The following is a 26047-nucleotide window of genomic DNA, read 5'->3' as shown; positions in this document are numbered from 1 at the left end:
GGTACCAGACCCGTCAAAGTCCGGTACCAGACATGTGCGAGAGTGACTTTCCTCGGTTTAGAGTCAAGGCGAAGACGTAAAAATACAACACATGGGATTATACTACAAAAGAACCTGAAGAGACAGTGGCATGCAAAAGTTTGGGCACCCAGCTTAGAATTTCTGAGTATTATTTTTATTATATATATTTTAATTTTTAACATATTGCATTTATTATTCTATATTATATTATTATTTATGTTCAGTGCACCATGCAAAAAGTTTGGGTACCTCAAGATTTGACCGCTCTGATAAAGATGATTAAGCAGTCATCGTTAGGAAAGGCCAAACAATGCAAATTTCAAAGCTTTCTAAATTCTTTGAAGCCTTAAACCTCGTCCCCAACAGTCAGCAGCCATGGGCTCCTCTCCTGCCTAACAGGGCTGACCGGTTTGATAGTTGAATATTCTATTGATAACTGAAATTAATAATTCAGATTAATATTTAGATTATGAATGGCTCAATTACCAAATAACTATTATGTAGCTATTAGCTTTTAAATTTAGCTTGAAATTGTATATATATATATATATATATATATATATATATATATATATATATATACACAAATACCGTATCCAGAAATACACTGTTTTAAAGTAACTTTCCTGCTCTAATATAAAAGTAATCAAATAAAAACTTTTTAAAACAAGGATGCAAAGTATCAGAAGTAAAATAGAACAAAACTAAATCAGTTGTCATCATTTTTGGATCAGCATAAAAAGAAAAAAAAGGACAGTAATTTTAGCTTCAGGCTAAAAGTATTTTGTGTTGCTGCTTTGTTTGTATTAGTGACTTTCATTTTGACACAGTCACAATATCATCAACCCTTCTCTGCTTGCGGCACGCCCAGCAAGTTGATTGGCTCCTTTTCTTGAGGGGCAGGACTTTAGGCTTAAACAAATACCATGATGAGCGTAACTCTGGGTGACTTACTTAAGGACTCCTTTTGTTTTTTTGGTAATCCAGGATGTTATTGGTACTTTTTTTTCAATACCTTAACATCCAGAGGCCTAAAAAGTTCAATTTGAGTAGCTAATCACTAATATCTAATATATATATAGTAATATTTAAGTAATATATAGTAATATATTTTAGTAATATATTTACTAAAACTAATGAAGAATGCATAATTCTTATGGGCTGTTTTAACCACTGAGAGTCCAGCGTCCATCTTTAAATTACATTGCAGCAATCATCGGGGTCCAAGCACTAGATTTCATGTCTGTACATAAATCAAACTGTTCAATATTTTATATTCTCAATTCTGTTTGGAGGTAGCCCTGCCTTAAGACACACTCTTGGCATTCTTTAAGTAAGTGGAATAAACTGTATATTTTATGGGGGGTATAAACTTTTTTATTTGTATTATTTATTAATTTATTTGTATTTGTATTTATTTATTTATTTATTTATTTATTTATTTAACCAAAACAAATTGCGCACACAGATTTGTTGTAAAGATGTGAGAATTTTACATCATGAAAATGTACGATAAACATGCATGCAGGTCAGGTGTGTCCTAATGGCTGTGCTCAGTTTACTGTCATCATGTCCTTTTGTCCTTCAGTCAGATTGTATTCTTGCCCATGACTGACTGGTGCTCTCGCTTATTTATACATGCAGCAAACCCTGTCACATGGCATCTGTAACATTCTAGGCCATGTTCATTCCAAACCAGGGATGGTCATAATATGATGTTGTATTGTTTATTATTATTATTATTATTATACAAACATGCATGCATTATATAAACATGCATGCAGGTCAGGTGTGTCCTAATGGCTGTGCCTGGTCCTGTGTGTACACACAGACCTACAGACGTACAGAAAGACACAAGTAGGGAGCCGTGTTATTGAAGCTTGGCATTAACAATGGAGAAAGCCAAAAGTGAGGCACATAAATGGACAGAGAGTGAGAGAGAGAGTGTGGGAGATGATGCATGGCCTGCCTGCCTGCTCCGACGGCCTGATAATGACGTTGGCTGTCTTGGCAAGAGCTGCTGCGCTAAGTGGCCAAACACAGGTTGAAAAAAGAAGGGAGAGAGAAAGGGGAGGGGGAGGCAATCTCCCTCCTTCATCCTGTTACCTAATGAAGCGATAAAGGCATCATGGCCTGCCGCCTTGGCACTTGGGTACTGTGCTGGGCATGCATCAGCTGCCCTTGTATTACAGGGCAGAGAAAAAGTAGGTTAGCGGCAGGCCTTATGGGAGGCCACTGATCTGGGGCTGCTCCTGATTTCCTCTAGCTCGGTGCTGGGTGATCTATATTCTCTCTGGCCTTCTGGGAAAATGAGTTTGATGCTAATAACACAGTTTGCATCTTCACTGACCCCAAAACTAAATGGTTCTGGTTTAGATGTTTGACCCGTTCACCAGTAAACAAACATTTGTAAGTTGGTAAGGTCGTTATATAATTACTGATAATAACGGCTGACTAATGGCAATGATGAGGCAGAATATCAGCACATGACTGACAGTAAGTGACTGCAGTGCAGTTACCGTTCAGTTTACTGAGGATTTGGCTTCTCAGGCATGTTGTTGTATTAAATTGATGGCACGTCATCAGCACAGTCACTGTGACTTCCACTTACACTGTGAGTTACAAAGTCAGCTGTCAATATATGGCAAGTCATTTCATCCCTCTAAGTGTCACTACTCAACAACCAACCCACTGTCAGAAGAACAGCACACTGAATCCTGTTTGAGCACAAACAGCACCGCCTTCGAGAAGCTGAAGCCAGCCATGACTGAGTAAATGAGTGAGTGAGTTGGTTGTGGTTGGTTGGTCCATGAGTTGTTGGATGATTGGTTGGTTGTGGTTGGTTGGTCCATAAGCTTGTTGGTTGTTTGTGGTTGGTTGGTCCATGAGCTTGTTGGTTGGTTGTGGTTGGTTGGTCTATGAATTGTTGGTTGGTTGGTTGGTCCATGAGCTTGTTGGTTGGTTGGTTGCGGTTGGTTGGTCCATGAGTTGTTGGTTGGTTGTGGTTGGTTGGTCCATGAGTTGTTGGTTGGTTGTGGTTGGTTGGTCCATGAGTTGTTGGTTGGTTGGTTGTGGTTGGTTGGTCCATGAGCTTGTTGGTTGGTTGGTTGGTTGTGGTTGGTTGGTCCATGAGTTGTTGGTTGGTTGGTTAGTTGTGGTTGGTTGGTCCATGAGCTTTTGGTTGGTTGGTTGTGGTTGGTTGGTCCATGAGTTGTTGGTTGGTTGGTTAGTTGTGGTTGATTGGTCCATGAGCTTTTGGTTGGTTGGTTGGTTGTGGTTGGTTGGTCCATGAGCTTGTTGGTTGGTTGTGGTTGGTTGGTCCATGAGTTGGTTGGTTGGTTAGTTGTGGTTGGTTGGTCCATGAGCTTGTTGGTTGGTTGGTTAGTTGTGTGGTTGTTTGCTCCATGAGCTTTTTTTGCATGGAAAATATATGTTGCCCAGAGTTAGGATTGCATACAGTAGTAGTAGAATGTTTACATACACTAACATGACATTTATTTATAAATGCAGCAAACCTTGTCACATGGCGTCTGTAACGTCCCAGGCTGTGTTCATTCCAAACCAGGGGTGGTCATAATATTCTGATATGACTTTGTATTGGCACCATGCCTCCATCATATACTTTTGGGATGAGTTGGGGAGTTTGGATGAGGTTTGGGACATCACTAATGCTCTTCTTGTAAAATTTTTTCTGGAGAAAATAGTCCTATATGGAATTCTGTGCAGTCAGTTCTGTGCAGCACCCCTCGGACTGACAGCTGTAGCCCAATGAGATTTCAGCACACCCTCATGTATGACCTTACATTAGATCTTCAGTTATTTAAAATCGTATTCAAGGATGAGAGGCAGCCGAGCACAAAATTCCTCAAGACCTCCATTAGCTTCCAACGAAACACCGTGCACTTACCTGGATTAAGGTGATTATTTATGTGGAGTATACCATACGTCTAGAGGGAATGAAATTGTAATAGACTTCTTAAGCCACACAGTATTGATTGCATTCATCGATTCATTTCCATTGTTCTCCGTGCTTGGACCTTAAGCGCCGTATCATTAGTATAAGTAGCGCTGGGGATAAATCAGTGCAAATTGTGCTTGCTTAATGCTATAGGTATCGATTTGTGTGGATCATGTTGTTATGGATTTGATCTTTGTCCAGGTGACGCAAATAGATTAATAACTACATTTTCTTCCATTCCAGCCCAGTCTTTCAAGGAGTTCTCCCAGCTGCTGAACACGGTGGAGGAGGAGAGGCGGCGCCTGGTAAGATTGTTTTTGGTAGCAGCAGTGATTTCCCTTTTTTATTATTATTTGTGGTAATATGCAAATTCATGGTCACATACACATGTTGGCATTCCACATTTTACATTATGATGTATGAATAATAATAATAAAACCATAATAATAAATGCAACAACAAATAAATCATGAATAAAACCTGGTCAGAAAGTGCTTATTAATACATACATACCTTACCAGCTATTACTTAGGTTAGAAGAAACCAGACTAATAAGGTCAGATCATTGCTCATGTAGTAAGATTTTGGTTAAAAAAGGCATTCATGGGAAGGAATTTCAGCTTTTCAAAAAAATATGATTTTGGGATCCCAAGTTCTGTGGAATTTTGCAGATGCCACTGTAAAAAGTTTCTCAAATTAAATGTTTTTTCTTTTAATTTAAGAAAAAATCTGAGATAGAGAGTGAATAGAGAGATTTCCAGTTCATCAATATCCTCCTCCATGCCAGTAGGGGAGCGAAGGCCAAGGCCTCTGTCTGGTTTGTTTGGTAATATGCAAATTGATCAGTCTGTGGGTCACATACACATACACAGTGGGTGGGCAATATGATTAAAAATGGCAAAAATATTGTATCATGGTATTTAAAGACAATTTTGCAATATTTACAATATTTATCAAGATATTTTGACACACAGACAAAATGCATCAGTAGCAGCAGATTCTTAAAAACTGCTGTTCAAATAATTTCCCAATTGTTGAATTTCCCCACTGCGGGACTAATAAAGGATTATCTTATCTACTCAGTACAGTGATTTTATTCATAATGTGCCGCACGTGATCCAGATAAACAGCACTGATTACTCTTTTTGCAATGTAATGAAAAGTATATTGCATATTGTTTATTACATTAACACAATTTATCATAAAAAATTATGAATAAAATAAAATATGGTCATATTGCCTACCTTTTATACATATATTAAAACATGATGTATCAGATTAAAATATTAATATTGATGCATTTGTAGTATCAGATTTGGCAGCACTATTGAGAACGCCACATGGATGACAAGTTGCGGAGCTATTATGAGATATAACGAGATATTTCACAATGCTCGAGTTTTCACACCAGTCGCTGCTGGCTGATAGGCAGATCGCTGATTGCTGAGCTATCCCAAAAAGGCAGCATAAGCACGGTTGTATCCCGCCGTCTGTGTCTGCAGATGATAAACAGACCAGCTGATAGGTGGGTTCGGAAGCTCCCCCCGGTGGAGCTGTGTCATGAAAATTAGCCGCCAGCATCAGTCGTTTGGAGCGCTGCACCCTGCAGATCGCTGTACCCGCTATCGGGCACAGCGTGTGTGGGGCGCTGTGCCCTGCGGGCTGAGATAGCTAGAGCAGTGCTGGCAGAGATCAGCACAACATCATTGGAACACATTCACACTCACCAAGCACTTTATTAGGAGACTGTTCCTGTAGAGGGAAGGGGCAGCGTTTGCTCCCAGAACAGCCTCAGATCTTGTGTGGATTCTGGAGCAGGTTGACATTCCTGCAGATTTGCCTGGAGCACTTTCATGATCTGCTCCCGTTCTACCACATCCCTAATGGTGTTCTGCTGGTTTCAGAACCAGTTTAATATTTACAGTTTAATATTTACTTATAATATTTACGCATCATCATGCATGCTGGTAGTAGCCGTTAGAAGATGGTAAACTGTGGTCATGAAGGGATACACATGGTCAGCAAAAGTACTGAAATAGTCTGTGGCCTTCAAGCGATGATTCTTGAACTGACCAGTCTTAGCATCCTCTAAAAGAGGAGGAAACCAGTGTGGTCTTCCAATGTGGTGTGAGAAGAACTTCCAACAGAATAGGACTCTCTAGAGCAGATCATAAACATGAACCTATTGGCACCATGCTGGCTAATGCCAGGCGTGGGCTAGAGGGGTATAAGGAAAGCCCCCCAGCATTGAGCTGTGGAGCAGTGGAAGAACTGTGTTCTCTGGAATGATGGAAGGTGCAGCTCCATCCAGTACTTTTGGGATGAGGTGGGTTGGTGAATGCAATCAAATTCTCACAGCCATGCTTCTCTAAAATCTAGTAGAAAGTCTTCTTCCCTGGACAGTAGAGACACTTACTCCAACAAAAGCATTTCAAAAGAAGCAACAAATGAGCAGGTGTCTCAATACTTTTGTCATACCATGTCGACATTCTAAACCACGCTGATGAACACAAATGGAGCATTTTGAGTTGTTTAGGCCACATTTTTGGACATAGATTTAGAGAGATTAGTAACAGGCTAAGATCCGTGTTTGTTAGCCACATTAGCATAGCATCTCCCAAACATGTCAGTGTGTACATGATATACATCATGATAATTAGGTTTGATGAGTCGGAACAGTTACATCCACTACATCCACTTCACCCGGACTCATTTTGCTGCCCTTGTCAAGATAGGGTCATACAGCCAACCCCTAGGAAGCAAACTCAGCTCGGCCATGGCGGTCGTAGTAACATGAAATCAGGTAGGTGCTTGAGCTGTTGGACCTCCTGCTCAGTGAACAGCCTCAGTTACTGCCTCGCCGTTCTCCACGTCATCTGTTCATCTGAATCGACAGAGGATTCCATCAAGCGGCTGCAGCAGCGATGTTGCCGTAACTCGTAGAGATGTGCACGAAATGGGCCCACAGAGACAGGGGAATATTCACAAGCGCTCATTTGAGGTAGCAAACTGCCCCTTTCCCGAGAGACGAGGTCTTAGAACATACTCACCTACTCGTCTCTAAACAGCTCACGTGATTGAGGCCAGAATGTCTTTTATGGACCGTTACCAGACAGCTGTAGTAATTCTCAGAATAACCCGAGTAAATCTTGTTTATAGTCGAGACAACGGCACATCAGGGGCATGCACGCGCCGTAATCACTGCAGTCAGCCAGCAGAATACATGAACACAGCGCAAACAGATAGTCCGTTATTTTTTTTTACCCAGCCCCTGCCCACTCTCGCCCGAGTGTGCTTTCGTTATTTGAGCCTAAGGGGCTTATTTAGTCTGGCTTTAAAAAAGAAAACACAACAGGAGAAGCTGAAGCAGCCGCAGGAAATTCCTTAAAAGGCTCTAACGATTTGTTTTGCGGCCTCGTCTGGTCTGTCTCTCTGGCAGCGTGCTTTTATGTCTCTAACCCCGGCACTGTTCGGGGACAACAGGTTATAACCACACTCTGGCTTCTGTGTCTGCGAGACGTGTGAGGTTAAACAAAGTCTCGTCAGCTCCAACAGCTTCAGTGGAAATAATAGCCTGTTTAATTCCATCATCTAACGGGAGGAACTTCGTTCAGACGGCTGTCTAATGGAGTCAGCGCTGGTGTAAACGAATGAGCGTGACCGCGGTCCGTTGAACTCTTCTGTCACAGAGAAGAAGGTTGTCTTGCTCCTTTGAGGAGAGCGACAGTTTAGATCCTTTCTCCTTTTTCTCCTTTTTTTATAATCTAAAGCAGCAGACGCTGGTTCTCTGTTTTGCGAGAATGAGCTTTCCTTGTGTTCAGAGATAACCCAGACATCAAAGCAGGAGCCTTTAATAATTGGATAACAATTGGCTTTCTGCTGTTTCTCCTGTTGCAATCACAGATTCCATAAACACCTACTCTCCAGCCCAGCTATATCGGGTTGGCATGTCACTACTTGGCTACTCGTGCACGGGCAGGAACTGCTAAAACGCTGTTAAGCTAAGCATCATGTGTCATTTTCTGTCCCAATTTGGTGCTGCATTTGAACCCAACCCTTTCGTAGCCGCCCCTAGCGCTAACATGGTCTCCTCCGATACATGAGAAGCCAGCCGCCGCCTCTTCTCTAACGCCACGTGGCAGCCGACACACTCGGAGGAACGTGCCGGGTCCCCAGCTCCACCGCACCAGCTAACAAACACCTGTGCCGACTAACATTGCTTAAGAGTGATAAAGGGGAGAGAGCACCATCTACCCACCAGGAGAGAGCACGGCCAATTGTGCTCTCTCAGGCTCCGGCTGCTGATGGCAGGGGGTTAGAACTTGTGAGCCACTCTTAACCCCCTAAAAAGTAGACAAGAGGCATATGTTAAGTCCTTGTCCTTCTAGTGTTGACAGCAGTGGTGGGTTACGAACAAGTGGGTTAATTGGCAGTAAAAGAAAACAAATAAAGAAAAAAGGTACTTTTTGAGCTACTCTAGAGGATAGAAAACCCACACGTGAGAGTACAGTCATACCACTGTTTATGAAAGGAAGCAATGTTAAAAGTAAATAATAAATAATAAGTAATTAATAAATAATAAGACTACAGAAAAGCCTTGATGTGGAATTCCTCCAAATGGACGTCATCTGGCAACTGGCATTTGATCACGTGATGTCGCAGACTACACAAGCAGTCAGTCGACCCTTCATAAGTACAGTGTTCTGTTCGCCTTATTCGGCCACGCCCACTTCCGAAAGTTCGTTTATTGTTCGTCCTCCCCGGTGTTGAATTTCCAGTCATTTCGTATTAAATGGTTTGTGGTCGTATCGAATTCACTGCGTATTCACTTCTACTGCTGTGGACACTGGTCATACAGGAGCTAGCTATGCTAACCCAACATCCCAACAGGCTATTTAATGTCATTTAAAGCTATGTAGAGCAGAGCTAGCTAGCTTTCCGACACAGCACAAAGAATAGGACCTGCATCTGTGGTTGACGTCGCTAAATTTAAGTCAACGTCAGCTTTATTGTCCAAACTGTAACATGTTCACGACAGACTTAGGATTGAAATTGCGTTACTCTGAGACTCATAATATAGACAAAATAGACATCAAACATTTAAATAGACATTAAATTACATGGAATTTACAAATGGTAATGTACTAATTTGTAGGAATGTAGGAGTTTAAGTGTTAATTAGTGTTAAGCTGTTTATTTGGTATAAATAATAGATAGAGGTCCCTGATAGAGGTCAGATGTAAAGTGTCATATGCAGTAATGTACTGTACTTATGTAGTGTATGAATAAAGTATACATACAGAGCTCCCTGAAATGATATAACAGTAAAGGGACATATGCAGCAGATTAAAAGTCTGGGTGTGGTCAGTGCAGATATAAACAGTAGTGCAAAATGGAGATTATAGACTCTTAACGTCACGTGTGCATAACCAGCTCTTGATAATGGAGAGTTAAGTACTGAGATTGGGTGTTTTATTACTGTGCAGGATCCAAAGTTTGTATGTTAAGGGGGTGAAAGGGGCAGGGGAGGCAGGACAGGAAGAGAGTTGAGCATCCTGACTGCCCGCTGACCGAGCTGTCCCTCAGTCTGCTGGCTCTCACCCCAAAATATCCACCCCTCTTACCGTTTTTGTGGAGGGGGAAACTCAGGTATGAAGCTCTGATGAAGCTCCGGACTCCTCGGCACGTCCTCTTCACCAGAGCTTCCTAACGGAGACTATCACTTTAGCGCCTTCAACCACAGATGCAGGTCTTCTTCGTTGGAAGGTGGTGGATATTTATAAGTTCATCTGCTGTTGTTGAAATTCTGCTCCTGTGACTCCCTCTAACTGAGCATGTCACACTAATGACTGTGGGTTTGCCATTACTGTGGCTGTAATCTATGTCTCAGTAGATCCGCTGTCGCAGCGGATGCTCTAACACAAAGTAAAAGATTAATGTTTAATGGAAAATAAGGTGAAGAAGTTCATGGAAGAGTCATCAGAAGATGTTCTCCCCACGAAATTCAGCCTGAGAGCTTCGGTGTGTGTCTTTATATATGATATACTGGATTGCTTTCCATATTCATCCACACATTCAGGTTTGCTTTCGGGGTTGTCTGCTTTAGTTCAGACTGTAAGTTATGCAGAATGTCAGCTATAATCACCAGAGATGATGAGATCGTTGGGTGTATTTACAGAAAACAGAGCTGGTCTGTTCATTGTGTGTTTCAGGCATGGCTTTCTGCGTGGGTTTAATCAGGACGCCCTAATCCAGGGCCAGGCAGAGTTAATGTAAAACCAGGTGGAATGTGGAACAGCCAGAAACTCTCCAGCGAAACCTGTGAGAGCCACTTTCCTCTTCCAGTCGGCATCGTTGACTTTGGCTTGCTTTCAGTGCTTTCACCCAGCCCTGCCTGGGCCGGATTTCTTCATAGCTAGAATAAACAGTAAGCAGGACTGGGGGCTCACCAACAGACCTTGACGTGGACAGAAAAGCACCACTCGAAGTGTCCGAGCTCATCAGCGCCAGATCTAATATGCCTCCGTTTGGTCATTTCTGCGAGAGGATAACATGAGGCGGTTTTAAGGGCAGAGGAGGGGAGGACGGTTTTCACATACTTTCCACACTCCCCTGAGCTCCACCAGGCGTGGAAGTGGTTCTGGATCATTGTTCTGTTCAGAAGACCGGTTAACATTCTGACGGATTGTTTTATTGATGCCAATATTGGAGTCCAGCCAATGAGATGCAGAGTTTCAGATATTACATTGAAATAACATGTGAAAATGAACAGACGTGTGTTTAACACTTATGATGGTCAGCTCCTTCGGACCTTCTGGTACTTTTCTTCAGAAATGTTTGTATTTTTGTATAGCACTATTTTTTTGTACAGAAATCCAGTAACAGGACAAGAGATCAACCAAACATCCTTCCGCTCCACCTTCCACAATGAATAATTGTACTTTATATAGGTTGCAGCTATAAAAATAACATGTCAAATTTAATGTATTTATCCTAAAAAGATTAATAAATGGGGTAAACTCATGTTCAGCAGCTGCTTTAGTGTGTTTGATTGGATCGATCTTCTTCTTTGGTTGGACAACTGTCAAAAATGACTTGATCTGCCAACAATGCAAGACAAGATGCTGAGGAGCGGCTGGAGGAGTGAAGATATTGGGTGATGAGAACTTGTGGGACGATGGATGTTGGAGATGTGTGGAGAAGATCAGTCTAACGGCTTCAGGCGATGTGTGGACAGCAGTGACGAATGCGTTGGAGTATGATAAAGTGGTGTGAGGCAGACCAGATGATCAGGACCAGAGGACGGCCTTCCAAAGTCTTAGACTTTATTTTGCTGTAAACTTTAAAAGTTTTGCTGATCAAAAGTGATCATTACAACCGATCAATCATAACCAATCATTAGCGGTGTTTTGACTGCCAGTGTAGAATGGCAGGCGAGGTAGGCGTTCCACTCAAGTAGGAAGTGTCTTTGGTCGCATTCCTTTCTCAGCTGTGAGACTTTGCTTGAACCGCAGGGAGACCAAAATCAGCCCCCCGCCCCCTGCCCCCTCCTGTTCCCTTCCCCCTACTCACATCTGGACTCAATCTCCAGCCCAGAATAGACTAGAAAAGACATTGAGTGATAAGAAGCTTTTTAAGCTCCACACAGGCTCATGAAGCCCTTCCCTGGTCCTCCGCAAAACGCATGTGTCTCAGATTAGGTTGCAGCTCCTTTCCTGTGGTGGAACTTTATTAACTAACGTATATTTGAGGTGCCACTGCCGATTAAGGAGAAGTTTAGCTGGTGTTGGGGGCAGCGGAGGCTGCTGGGAGGCTGCTGGGAGGCTGCTGGTCAGATATAAAGACCTTTATTGTCAGTTGAGTTGGCTTTGAGCCACGTCTGGAATTGGTGAGAATGCGTTTGCCAGCCACCCAAGTGTGTTATTGTAGGGCACAGACTTATCAAATTGCATCGTTTTCTTTTTTTCTTTCTTTAAAAAAAAAAAAAAAAAAAAAAAGAGCAGCCTGGTTAAATTCCCCACTATCCGCCTCAGCAGAGGATGGAGGAAAGCAAAGGAAAGGTCGAGTCTGTGTCTGTGTGCATGTCTGTGTCTGTGTGTGAAGGTAAGGAGAAAGAGAGCGTCTGCAGTTCTGCATGGTTGAAGATTGTTCAGGGCTGCTGAGCTCTGATGGCATTCCAGCCTACAAGGCCAGTGGCCTGATGCTGTGCTAATCGTACCCTTTAGGAAGCGGCTTTTTCAAGCCACCGCACAAAAGATCTCTCCCTTCCCTCTGTTTAGCTGTTGATAATGTTCTGAACTCGGATACATTTTGTTTTCCTCCTTTTTTTTGATTCATCCAGGTGTTATCTTCCTCCGGCACCTTGCCTTAGCGGCGCTTCCACCGGCTCTTTATTGTTTCCTGCTCCTTCGCGCTCAGCATCCGTTACTTCCCCGTAATTTCATACAGGCCGGACCTCGGCTGGATAAATAACCGTGCCTTAACCGTGAGTTGCGGCGTCCCCACGTCGCCATACTCTCTTCCCTGCTCGCCCCTTCAACCTGGCACGGCTTAATTACCCACTCCACAACGTATTAAGTCTCAATTTGGGCGGCTTTGCATTTGAAGCGCCTCTGCACAGCTTAGGCCTGTCGCACAGCTTTATCCCAGGCTAACTAAGCCCTGTAGAGGTCGTCGAACTCGTAAGCCTGATTCAGCCGCTGGAATCTCCTGCTGCTCTGTTTGTGTTCTGATGCTTTTCATGGAGAGCGTTCTCATTTTATAGGGCTGTAGATGCTGTGTTTGCAGCTCTTTTGGTTTGATGCAGCCGGGGTTAAAGGAGCAATCTGGGATTTTTTTCCAAATGAACGTTTTTCACTTTACCCCAGATTCTATGCAAAGTTAAAGTTAAAGCAGCAAGATGTAGTATTTAGTATTGTTGCTAACTGCACTGTGTAACTTTGGAGAAGTGGGCAGCTGTGTAGGACTGGGCTGTTTAAAGCTGACATTCAGGACCTTTACTCAGCGTGATCTGTTATTTCAATTTCTATAGATTATATATTATTAATACTTTCCTCACTGTGCGTTTTCATGTACTGTCCCTTAAAAAAATAACTATAACTTGATTGTTTGGTCCTTTATAAACGTCTCGTAGACGCCCACCTGACATTCAGCTAACCTTCAACTGAACTCTAAGCTGAATGTAAACGAATGTCTATTGAATGCACCCTAACCTTAAACTTAAACCTAACCCTGACCTCGAATCAATCCTAAAACCTAACCATAACCTAAAACTTACTCTTTTGCTTAGGTTTAGGGTTAGATTTAAGGTTTGGGTTAAGGTTAGGGTTAGGTTTTATGATTGATTCAAGGTTCAGGTTTAGATTAGGATTAGATTTAAGGTTATGGTTAAAGATAAGATTAGGTTTAGAGTTGGGTGTAAAGTTTAGAGTGAGGGTTAGATTTAAGGTTTAAGTTAAGGTTAGAAATAAATTTAAGTTTAGGGTTCAGATTAAGGGTTTATTTAAGGTTAGATTTAAGGTTAGGGTTAGATTTAAGATTAGGATTTAGAGGGATTAGATGTAAGGTTTAGGTTAGGGTTAGGGTTAGGATGTAGTGTGTTTTTATAGTTTAGGTTAGGATTTAGATTTAGGGTTTATTTAAGGTTTAGGGTTTATTTAAGGTTTAGGGTTTAGATTTAGGGTTTATTTTAGATTTAGGGTTAGATTTAAGGTTTAGGTTAGGGTTAGGATTTAGTGTGTTTTTATAGTTTAGGTTAAGGTTTAATTTTGAGATTTAGATTTAGGTTAGGGTTTGGATTTAGGGTTTATTTAAGGTTTAGGGTTTAGATTTAAGGTTTAGGTTAAGGTTAGGGTTAGGTTTTAGGGGTTATTTAAGGTTAGATATACAGTTTAGCTTAAGGTTAGGGTTAGGCATTAGGGGTTATTTTAGGTTTAAGGTTAGATTTACGGTTTAGGTTAAGGTTAGGGTTAGGATTTAGGATTTATTTAAGGTTAGGTTTAGGTTTTAGGACTGATTCAAGGTTCAGGTTTAAAGTGAGGGTTAGATTTAAGATTTAAGTTTAGGTTAGAAATAAAGTTAAGTTTAGGGTTCAGATTTAAGATTTATTTAAGGTTATGTTTATGTTAGGGTTAGATTTAAGGTTAGGATTCAGAGTTGATGTAAGGTTTGAGGATTGAGATGTAAGGTTTAGGTTAGGATGTAGTGTGTTTTTATAGTTTAGGTTAGGGTTTGATTTGAGATTTAGGTTTAGGTTAGGGTTTATATTTAGAGTTTATTTAAGGTTTAGGTTAAGATTAGGGTTAGGTTTTAGGATTGATTTGAGGTTAAGGTTTAGGTTAGGATTAAGTAGACAGTCATTTACATTAATTTAAGAGACGTTTAGTTGAATGTTAGGTGAGCATCTACGAGGCATCCTTTGGAGAAACTCCAACTAAAGCCAGAGTGTGATGAGGACAGTTTCCTACACCATCAAAAAACTGGTCTGGTATGGGAAGAGGTCTGACACACTCTTCAGAAGACTCTCAGTAGAAGGTTCTGATAGCCAACAGCAGCTTGTGTGTTAGGCTGCTCACATGACAGCACCTTGTAGCTCAGCTTAACACTGGAGCAAGTCTCCGTGTCAGACCTGGAGCTGCAGGTTTATCAGGTGGAGTGGCAGTGAGAACGTCAGCGCTCAGACGGTAACATGAGAAAAGCAGGCTAGCCTGGGCTGTGGAATGTCTGAATGTCTGAAATTCCTCAAGTATAATTCAACGTTTAGGCACCTTGCTGGATCGGCTCTAACCGATCGAGGCCTCAAAGTGAGACCATTTGCCATACCGAGCTACTTCCTCACCGCAGTTCCTTCAGTCCAATAGACGACGTTGTTATTCGCTCCTGAAGAACTCACCGCGAGGAAGACGAATGGCTCCATTAAGCAGAGGACAGCACACGCCTGAGCTGGCGGATAAATAAAACCTGCGAGGACGCTCGCGCAGGGCCAGAAGTTAGAAGGTACTGAACAGTGGCAGTCAAACTACCCTCAGGGGGTGAATTCACACCCTTTGAGGGGCAGGAGGAGATTAAAGCACTCTTCAAACAGAGAGCTGGCAGAGGCGCTTCTCAGTTTTACCACTAAAGAACGCCTGCTGTTGGGCTCCAACCGGGCCTTTTCTCACCTCACACCCCGTTTGGATATCTCCAAGAGGCAGAGCAGGGCATGGCAGTGTGAGCGTGAGTGTGTATGCATGCATGTGTGTGTGTGTATCACTACTGTGAAGTAGGCTAGGTGGGGGTGAGTGTCAGGTGACTTTACTTTGACCACACACTGAAAGCAGTCGGAGCATCGGCTGTGGTCACTGCAAATGACGAGTGGTAAGGACGTTCCTGACATTCCTGGTGAATCGCTAGTGGTTAACTGTCACTATTACAGAGCCAGATGAACATCACTGTAGTGTTGCTGTAACATGCCACCCAGAGTCTGATTAAAAAAAGAAGCTTTACTATAAGAATTGTGGTCAAAAAACAAGCAAGGGTCAATTCCAGAAGGCTGATAATATTAAACAGCACAAGCGAAACGTAGTCAAAGTACAGGCGGAAGGTCGAATCCAAGGTTTTCATTGTCTTTGATGTTCATATACCTGCTGATAACGCTGGTTTTCTGAGCCTCCTGTGGTGAGGCTGGTGGGAAGTTGATAGACCCTGTTGTTTCAAGGTAACTAAGTCATCATTTTTCTGCCAGACAAATGTTCCATATGTAACAGCATGTGGTAAAACTAAAACTAATGAAATGAAAATAATCTACATTCAATCCTGAAATTCCTATAAAATTGCAAAAGTTGTAAAAACTGTAAAAACATTCTGTCATTTTTACAGTTTGCTAAGTCTGCTAAGTAGCAGTTCCAGAACAAACTGCAGGCTCAAGTCAAGTCAAGTGGGTTTTTATTATCATTTCAACTACATACAGAGTAATCCAAGAGACAAAAGGCAAGGCACAAAGGTAGGGTCGAACAAACCAATAGCAAACACAGAGGTAATCGCTCAGTAGATCGCTGAATAGGATTCAATACTTTGCAAAGTTCTAAGACTAAAGCCTGGGCTTATATACTACTACTGCTACTCAGAACTAGGGTTAGTAGGGACAGTACTTAGGTGACTGAGAGCGTGGATGGAGGGTAGGAGTCAACAACCGGCAGATTCACATTATGGCAAAAAATGAGAACGCTGAGGTTTTGCTCAAGAATAGAGTGGTAGAGTGCTTCTCCTCGCTTATCAATCAACTCGATCAGTCAGCCTTAGGAATGTAGAAAGCAGATGTGTTTGGTGTTTGGTAACACCACTACCGGCCAGTGAGCTACCTCACCGTGTGGGAGACTGGGGTTCAGTTCCCAGTCTGGGTGACTAGGCTGCGCTACACAAATAAGAGTCCTTGGGTAAGACTCCTAACACTACATTGGCCCGACTCTGTAATACGAGTAACCTTGTAAGTCGCTCTGGATAAGAGAGTCAGCTACATAGACACAGTGCATACAGAACACAAGTGCAACACAATACAAGTGCAGACAGACAACACAACACAGTACAGACAGAGAGTAATAAATAATTAGGGGTAGTGTGCAAATTATGCAGTGTGTAATAAATATTGAGTCCAGTGAGGTAGTAAAGTTATTACTGCAAAATGCTTCCTGTATTGAGAGAGAGTGTGTGTCTGTGTATGTGTGTGTGTGCATGGAACAGAAAAAACATCAGTTCAGTCTCTGGAGTTGAGAAGTCTGATAGCTTGGGGGAAGAAGCTATTGCAGAGTCTGGTCGTGTTAGGCCAGTCGGAGCATGCATGTCATACATGTTTGCTTTTTCCGACCGGACTCTGAGCGTGGTGTAGTATTAGTGTGTACTGGCCAGCGACTCATTCTGAAAGGGTCGATAAAAAAGTGGGTTATTTTTCAGCAGTTTCTTACTTTAATTCAATATTCCACCTTAAATGATGCAGCAGCTACATTCTTTAATGCAGTAGTACACGGCTGATACTGCAGAACCATTTAAGGTGGAACGGAAATTTGTATATAAAACATCTGCCTCGTATGTAGGCTGGCGGTAGCCTCGAATATGTGCTGTACTCCTCACCTAGAGCTCCCCCTGCAGTACAGACCACGCTGACGCCGTCTTCCCACCCACAACCTCACCTAAAGGCGGTTCCTGGACTAAACCGAACACACCCCAAAAAATACAGACCTCATGTTACCCTGGTCATTTGCTCTCAGACCTCATGTTACCCTGGTCATTTGCACATCGCCGAGACAAAGAACCGATGCGTTTCTCTTTAGGGTTCGACTACAGGAGGGCTGCTCAATCCTGGTCCTGGAGATCTACCACCTTGAAGAGTTCCGATCCAACACAGCTGACTAATGTTCAGCTGCTCCTGATGGCCTTCATTATCTGGATCAGGTGTGTTAGATTCAGGGTGGAACTAAACTCTGCAGGGTGGCGGGGTGGATCTCCAGGACCAGGATTGAGCAGCCCTGGACTGCAGCTGCCAGTCAAAGGTGTTTTGTACTAAATTGTTTTATATTGACCCCAACATTTTTGTTGATGGCCTAATTTAACGGAGAGGAACCACAACACAAGGGGGCACCTTTTCGGTCTGGTAGGGTGTTGTGTCTTTATGTGGAAGGTAAAATGAGCCTAATTCTATTCTAATTCTAGTCCAGTGCTATAGAATCTGGCATTAACTGGAAGTTAGCTTCAGTGTTTTGTCTGAACTCGTTTCATTTTCATCTTAATACTGAGGCAAACAACTGGATAATTTCCTTCCTTCCAGGCTGTCTTGGATAATTTAGGGAAATTCCACACATTCTTTATATAAACCAACCAGTTAAAGCCTAAATAAAATACATTACCGGACTTCCTCTAGTAAAACTAATCAATTTTAAAGAGTGTTTTATTTAAGTTTTCCAGCGAAGTATTTTCTAATGCTGGAAAGTCCCTGTTTATAGTTTTGCCTTGTAAAACAACTGAATCATAGATTACGATAATGAGTAGATCAGTAGATTTTAGTGGATTTCCTCTTATGACATCCTCAAAGAAAATTCCGTCATGGCAAGTGACTGCAGGATCTTCAGCGTGCTCCTCGCTCTCCAGACATAGAAGACTTTGCTTAATTGTATCTGTATGACCTGGAAGAGCGTAGTGGCCACCCAGATCCAGATTTCTAAAGGGTTGTTATTCTGCCTGTTTCTTTGCTTCTCTCGAAATGGAAGCAATTATCTGTGCTGTATTTGAGAGTTAACATGGGGGAGCTCAGTCTTTTACAATATGGCCTCGCTCCATCAAGGTCAACAATGTGCTTTTCTGCTTTTTTCCAGTTATCCATTAATCAGTAATCTTCTAGTCTTACACTGCCGGTACTTTAGGCCTCCTCGAGACTTAGAGCTTTCACTCTGTGTTGCATTTAGAATATCACAGAATTAGAGACGCACCGATCCGATATTAGGATCGGATATCGGGCCTGAAATTAAAAAAATGAGCTGGATCGGGTATCGGATAATTAGGCCGATCCGTGGAACCAAACTATTCACTTTAATTGGTTGGTATGAGGCTGAACTAAATGTTTAGATGTTTGCAATGTCTGCTTGTTTATTTGACCAAGTTACTTATTTACTCTAATTTTCAGCTGCTAGATTTTATTTAGAATTACTATTTACGTTAAATATAAAAAAATCAGATTGATTACTGTTTGTGTGTTTGACAAAGTGAAGCTACTTTTTTCAGTTTTTGCTGATATATTTTATTTATTTTAATATATTTAAGTTTGACTCATTTTTTTATTCTGCTGTGTCAAGGTCCTGCACCATTGTTTATTTTAGTGACAAATAAATGGCAATTTAGTACATTTCTATCTGTGTTAATTAGTTATATTTTATATAAAGTAATGTTTAAGTCAATCCCGATGCCTTAAGTCTCACCCACATGGCGAGGTATACGATTTATGAATTCAACAATGGTATCGGATCGGTATCAGGTATTGACCGATATGCAAAGTCTATGTATCTGTATCAATATCGGAACTGAAAAGGCCGGATTGGTGCATCCCTAGATAGAATTCTGATGCTTTGTCTACAGTACAGCTTTCTAGTCAAGTTCTCTGTTCTATACATCTCTAACAATAGAAGCATTGAATGGAGAATGCAGAATTGAGAGAATTACAGTATTCTCAATGGGATCATATTCACCCGGTGAAATGGCATCTGACCACAGATGTTTACCCTTGCGTTTTCTTTCATAGCTGTGCATTGTTTTTGCTGCTTAGTGTGTTTTCTCATGCCAGATTTATTTATATTCTCGACATATGTTTGACGTTACTGTATGTTCGTTCGCTGAGAATGAATCGCCTGTATTTGGAAAGGCCTGCTTTCTTGGGGAATGGCCAACTGTTTTTGTGCAAGCTGCGATTAATCCCTGGGCTGGAATTGCATCCTTCAGTGGAAATCACCATCAGAAAGTGAAGGTTTGAACGTGGCCTCAAACCATGGTCAGAATCTCATTTATGGCCAGTGCTGGGAATTGCAGTAATAGCTGTAGATCACTCTGAATGTAACAGTGTTGTTTTTGGGGTTTTTTTGGAAGGATAAAGCTGCTTGCGAAACGTCCACACTTGATAAAGTACAGAATACCCGTTGGGACTTCTATTTGTGGCAGGGATTAAAGCAGAGTATGGTGAATTTTTAATAGAGTCTTTTACGGAAGGCATGATGAATGGGGAAGTAATTGGAGCACGCAGGGCTGACTTTGTCCTCTTCCTTGCGCTCAGCCTGCTGGACAGTCCTGTCTGCTTACAGGGGAAGCCTGCTGTGACACTCCTGTCCAAACAAGCAGCAGCTAAAACACTAGGGTCATTGTAAGAAGGTAGAACTGGCCAATTGCCCAATCCCTGTTCGTGTGAACTCCCCCTATCTCTAGCAAAGCCCCCAACTCTAAAAGGTTGAAGACTAGCGCATGTCTCCTCCGACACATGTGTTTCCAGCTGCCAGCGATGGATACCACAGCTAACAGACGCCTGTGCTGACCAACGTCACACTAGGACTGATGTGAGGAGGACATGCCATCAACCCACCCCTGAGAGAGCAAGGCCAGCTGTGCTCTCTCTGACTCCGGCTGCTGATGGCAAGTGTTACTGAGCTCTACTAAAGCCTGAGTAGACTGATAAATCACTGTGCTGATCAGTTATTGATCTCAGTGTTACTGAGCTCTACTAAAGACTGAGTAGACTGATAAATCACTGTGCTGATCAGTTATTGATCTCAGTGTTACTGAGCTCTACTAAAGCCTGAGTAGACTGATAAATCACTGTGCTGATCAGTTATTGATCTCAGTGTTACTGAGCTCTACTAAAGCCTGAGTAGACTGATAAATCACTGTGCTGATCAGTTATTGATCTCAGTGTTACTGAGCTCTACTAAAGACTGAGTAGACTGATAAATCACTGTGCTGATCAGTTATTGATCTCAGTGTTACTGAGCTCTACTAAAGCCTGAGTAGACTGATAAATCACTGTGCTGATCAGTTATTGATCTCAGTGTTACTGAGCTCTACTAAAGCCTGAGTAGACTGATAAATCACTGTGCTGATCAGTTATTGATCTCAGTGTTACTGAGCTCTACTAAAGCCTGAGTGGACTGATAAATCACTGTGCTGATCAGTTATTGATCTCAGTGTTACTGAGCTCTACTAAAGCCTGAGTGAACTGATAAATCACTGTGCTGATCAGTTATTGATCTCAGTGTTACTGAGCTCTACTAAAGCCTGAGTAGACTGATAAATCACTGTGCTGATCAGTTATTGATCTCAGTGTTACTGAGCTCTACTAAAGCCTGAGTGGACTGATAAATCACTGTGCTGATCAGTTATTGATCTCAGTGTTACTGAGCTCTACTAAAGCCTGAGTGAACTGATAAATCACTGTGCTGATCAGTTATTGATCTCAGTGTTACTGAGCTCTACTAAAGCCTGAGCAGACTGATAAATCACTGTGCTGATCAGTTATTGATCTCAGTGTTACTGAGCTCTACTAAAGCCTGAGCAGACTGATAAATCACTGTACAATGTAGCATTGAATGTGAACCTGACCAACCTGCTGCCATGGTTCTGTTTACGTGGCCAATACTACATCACTCTCAATCACGGCAAAGTCTTAAACACTGACACAGGTCTGAAAATGTCTAAATAGAAAAACGTGGGGTCATGGAAAGAGTTTAACCCCTTATGCTCCATGACTTTTCCTACATTCTAAGGATTACTAATCGATAACTACATGCAAAGCAGTGCAAGGAACTACAGTTTTTAGAATATATCCAGTCTCATTTAATAAACAGAGCTGCTAATGCTGCCTTTACAGTGAAAACCATCTGCAAACTGAAAGACAACCAACTGCTGTACTGCTGCATAGATGCTGCTTACATCCAAGGCCATTTGTCTTGCGTCTTTGTGACACATTAGAAATAGCCAGTCATCAGTTATAGAAAAATGTAAAAAGCAAGAACTCATTCGGGTGACAGACTACCCATTTGGTTGGGCACCCCACAAAGCTATGCTTCTCTATAGCTGTGCCCCCCATGCTCTCACACCATGCTGAATCTTTAGGGTCAGCTCTTTGGAAAATGAGTGTCACTTCTGAAAGTTGGAGGGAGAAGTGCAGCGTACAAATCTTTCAGGCGGATCTCAAGTGGCTGCGATTTAAATCCGTGGCGGTGAGTGAGAGCTGCGTGGCTGACGTTCAGAGGCTCAGCCAGGAGGAGTTTCAGCATGTGAAATCACCCATCCTGACATTCCTGCCCAGACTGGTAATGAAATAGCTCCACGCTGCTGCCTCTCATCATTTATGTAGCACTTTTTCATACCTGGCCCAGTCGTGCAGGAATTTTGAGGAGAGACACGCGACACTCTAGCTCTACCTGTTCTAGCTGCTCTTCGCCACTTCCACGAACTTAAAGCAGTTATCGATTATTGATGAATTACCTATAAATGGGACTTTCATTTGTGGAGACCTTCTTTTTTTTACAGTTTTGCCCTTACCTGCAATGTAGTTGATCAGTCGAGACATGCTTGGAATCTGTGTGTGTGTGTGTGTGTTCACTACCACAGATGGGTAAAATGCAGAGGACACATTTCACTGTAGATAGTACGACAACAGATATGTGCACCTTTATGTATTTTGGATATCTAGTATACTGATAAATCACTGATCACAACTGATAAACAACTGATCAGTTATTGATCTCAGTGTTACTGGGCTCTACTAAAGCCTGAGTAGACAGAAAAATGCAAGATAAGCTCCTCTCCTTCTTAATTGTGAATCTGAGAGAGGATTGTGCACAACATAGTGCGGGGTTTTCTCTACCTCTTACAGCCAGGTCTGATATAGCAGTGCTGTCTCAAAGCTGTGTTGTTTGGAGACGTCCTTTAACAGTGGCAGCTCTTATAGCAGCGAGACAGAGGAACAGGCCTCGAAGGGGCCATGAAAGAGTATTTACTAACAGACAGTATTTCAGCTCTGACCTTCCCCAGAGTAACACGGTGGACACTGGTTTTCAGACTAGTCCGTAGGGAGCCTAAGACAGGCCATAATTTTGCTGTAACCCCGTGTTGGAGCAAAAATCTGGACCGGCTTAGGGTTTCTGAAGACCGGTTTAAGAGCCACTGTTCTTTAGTATTGACTTGTGGGTTCATATTCATGGCCTACTTTTTTATTTTCTAAGTGAAAGTACATTAATAGATCCACTAATTTACACACTTACACATACATTGTTGTACAATTAATGTTTGTAACATAATTGGAAATGTTGGAATATTGGAAAAACTATATGAGAATGTAAAAAGTTTATTCTATAACTGACATGTTATATATATATATATTTTGTTTGTTTTGTTTTGTTTTGTTTTTCTAGCGTGTGATGCAGAAAATGAACAGAAATGGAGCTCTATCATGTCATGTTTCCTGTAGAGAGCAAAAAAAAACATATTTGGAAAGAAATTGGACAGAAAACTGGCCTTTAACAAATTAGGCTAAATATTGAAAGGAAAAACAAAACAAAAACAATATATATATATATATATATATATATATATATATATATATATATATATATATGTATATATATATAATGTATATATTATATATTAATGATTATTATTATTGTACTTATTAGTAATAATAAAGCACTAAAGTAGTAACAGTATGAATTGTATGTGTCTCCGACAGCTCTGATAACAAATGATGCGCTAGTAAGGCTGGGCGACATGGAAAAAAATAATATCACGATATTTAAAGACATTTTTCATGATACACGATATTTCTCACAATACATGTAATTACAGACTAAACACATCAGTTTAATCAGATTCTTCAAAAACTACTATTCAGATCCTCTCCTGTACTGAATACAGTGATTTCTACTCAACATCTGCTGCTCTTCATCTAATTAACCCAGTCTGATTACTGATTAATTATTGTTTATTAAGCACTAACAACATCCTCAGTATCGAAAGACATATTGTGTATCACGATAACAAAATTTGTCACAATACGATAAAATATCATCTTATTGCCCACCTCTATGTCCAAGTCTAATTCAGTGTATCTTTCAGTGTATCAGGCTATTTTAAGCCCGATCCAGTTCTATCCTTTGATGTTACCATATTAGCAGAGCTCCCTCTGGTGTTGTATAAGCGCTATTAACACAATATTACACAGAATTATGACATAATACCATCCCGGAGCAGTGAGGAGCGTTCTCAGAAGATAACAGATCAGATTAGACTGCAGTGTTGTAAAGGAGCTGGGAGCTGATTGGTCAGGGAGGAGATCAGACTGGATTATCAGATTTTAAACACTATAAAACATTATTTTAAGAAAAGTCTCGACTAAACTAAATCAGTCAGTCCAGAATGTCTGATTATAGAATCTGATACTGAAAATAAATGAGCCGATTCATCAGCAGCTCGTCTGATCTAAACTGTGAGGCTGGATTGATCGGATCGAGGGCCTGATCGGGACGTCCCTGTTTCTAATTATCGGAATGTCTGTGAGCCCTTTAGTTAGTCAGGAAAGCTAGACTAAGCTTGAGTTCAGCCACTTCTCTGTGTCTTTGCCTGGATGGTGGACGAGTTGCGGTGGAGTTTTTGAGGCTGTGATTGGTGGCTGGAGGAGAGGCAGGCAGCTTTCTCTCTGTCACTGAGGGGGAGGGCTGGACTGGTCCTCTCCTGAGAGCTTGTCGGAAATTCCAGCAGGTATTATGGATTATAGGGGCTCTATCTCTACTTTATCGTGTGCACTCACTGCACAGAATAACACTTTAAATCAAGCCAAGTGTCATGTCACACTGTGGCGGGTCTTCTTCTCTCACACACACAAACACACACACTCACACACTTCTGCTTAGTTGCCACCTGCTGCCTGGGTGTGTATTTCCGCCACTCCTTAATGATAAACTGCCAAGAGGTATAGGACCACACACACCCTCGCGCTAGGTATGGGACGATGATTGGATTTAATGATATACTTCAGTATTATGAGAGACACTACATGTCCAAATGTTTGTGGACACTTTTATATACTTTTAAGTCACACTCATTGCTGATATGGTGTGCAACTACACACACAAATACAGCTTGTCCAGCCACTGTAGAAAAGCACTGCCAATAGAATAGGACTCTCTGGAGTAGATGATAAACATGAACCTATTGGCTCCATGCTGCCTAATGCCAGGCGTGGGCTAGTAGAGGGGTATATAGCCCCCCAGCATTGAGGAGCTGTGGAGCAGTGGAATAACTGTGTTCTCTGGAATGATGGTGGTGGAGCTCCATCCAGTACTTTTGAGATGAGTTGGGGAGTTGGGGATGATGGAGGTGGGGTGGTGATCATCATCCTGCATCATGACCTCACTAATGCTCTTGTTGCTGAATTCAGTCAAATTCTCACAGCAATGCTCCCTCCTAAATCTAGTAGAAAGCCTTCCTTTCCTTTGATTTCAGAAGGATGAGCAGGTGAGTGGGTGTCTGAATATTTTTAACCATATAAGCCAAGAAGCTGAAGCTTCTATAGACCTTTAAGATGGACTTTATATGTATGTGTATTATTGGAACACGTTCTGAATGGTAGTTTATTGAATGACATTAAGGTGGATGAAGGGAAATTGGGATATCGACTGATATTGATGGATTCTAATATCTTTGTCAGTTTAATTACAGATTTCAGAACCAGAAACACTGCTAGTCTCAGTGAGGTACGAATGAGCGATGATAATTAAATTCCACAGAACCGCCCACAGTTCCAGCTCCTATTTCTTACATTCAGAGATTCATTACTTTCCTATTTTCGTACTTTCCTAAGACACATGCAAAAGGTTAGAGTCACATAAAGGCCGTAACCCTCTCCTCATTTACTCGCTGGTTAATTTCTGCCTATTTTAAGTTGCCAATTAAAGATTTCACTTCAAATAAACCTTCTTCAGTTCTGAAATATGAAGAGTGAACATTCATATTTTATGATTTATTATATTTTGATACTCAAACTATACCGCAACAAATGCTTCTAATAAGACATATTACCAATTAGCAAGTTAGCATTGATAAGCATCGTATATATTTATATATTACCCTTCTAATCCCAGTGACTTACTGAAGTATCCCGGTACTTCTAAAGATACATCACTGAGATTTGTCTTTCTAGCAATTTGCTTTCCTAGATTGCACACAGTCATGAAACATTAAAATATCCCGGGTCAGGCTGCTTGCCATCAGCAACCAGAGTCAGGGAGAGCACAACTGTCCTTGCTTTCTCACAGGTCACCCCTAGTGTGATGGTGGATTCGGCACTGTCCTCAGAGTGCGCTGGCAACCTAACAATGCTGAAACAGAGGCATGTGCTAGTCTTCACCCTGTTGGGGGCATTGCTTGCGATTCACATGAACGGGGATTGGGTAATTGGACGTCTATATTGGGTATATAACCTATTTAAATGTGTAGGCCTCACTTAATGCCAATTAAACATCTTTATTTGAAACCTAAAACCCAAGACTAGGGCTTTTGGACGCC

General features: G+C 41.7%; 1 protein-coding gene across 4 annotated transcripts in view; it reads left to right on the top strand.

The window, feature by feature from the left end:
• arhgap42b (Rho GTPase activating protein 42b) overlaps positions 1 to 26047 on the top strand; it is a 138534-nt gene that overhangs the window by 38065 nt on the left and 74422 nt on the right. For all 4 annotated transcript variants that reach the window (XM_072694581.1, XM_072694580.1, XM_072694583.1 and 1 more), the window contains exon 3: positions 4223 to 4284. In XM_072694581.1, the coding sequence (XP_072550682.1) occupies positions 4223 to 4284 (62 nt within the window). The remainder of the gene's footprint in view (positions 1 to 4222; positions 4285 to 26047) is intronic.

Source organism: Salminus brasiliensis, chromosome 13, assembly GCF_030463535.1.
Source record: "Salminus brasiliensis chromosome 13, fSalBra1.hap2, whole genome shotgun sequence".
NCBI classification, from domain to species: domain Eukaryota; kingdom Metazoa; phylum Chordata; class Actinopteri; order Characiformes; family Bryconidae; genus Salminus; species Salminus brasiliensis.
This window is presented reverse-complemented; position numbering and strand designations above follow the sequence as displayed.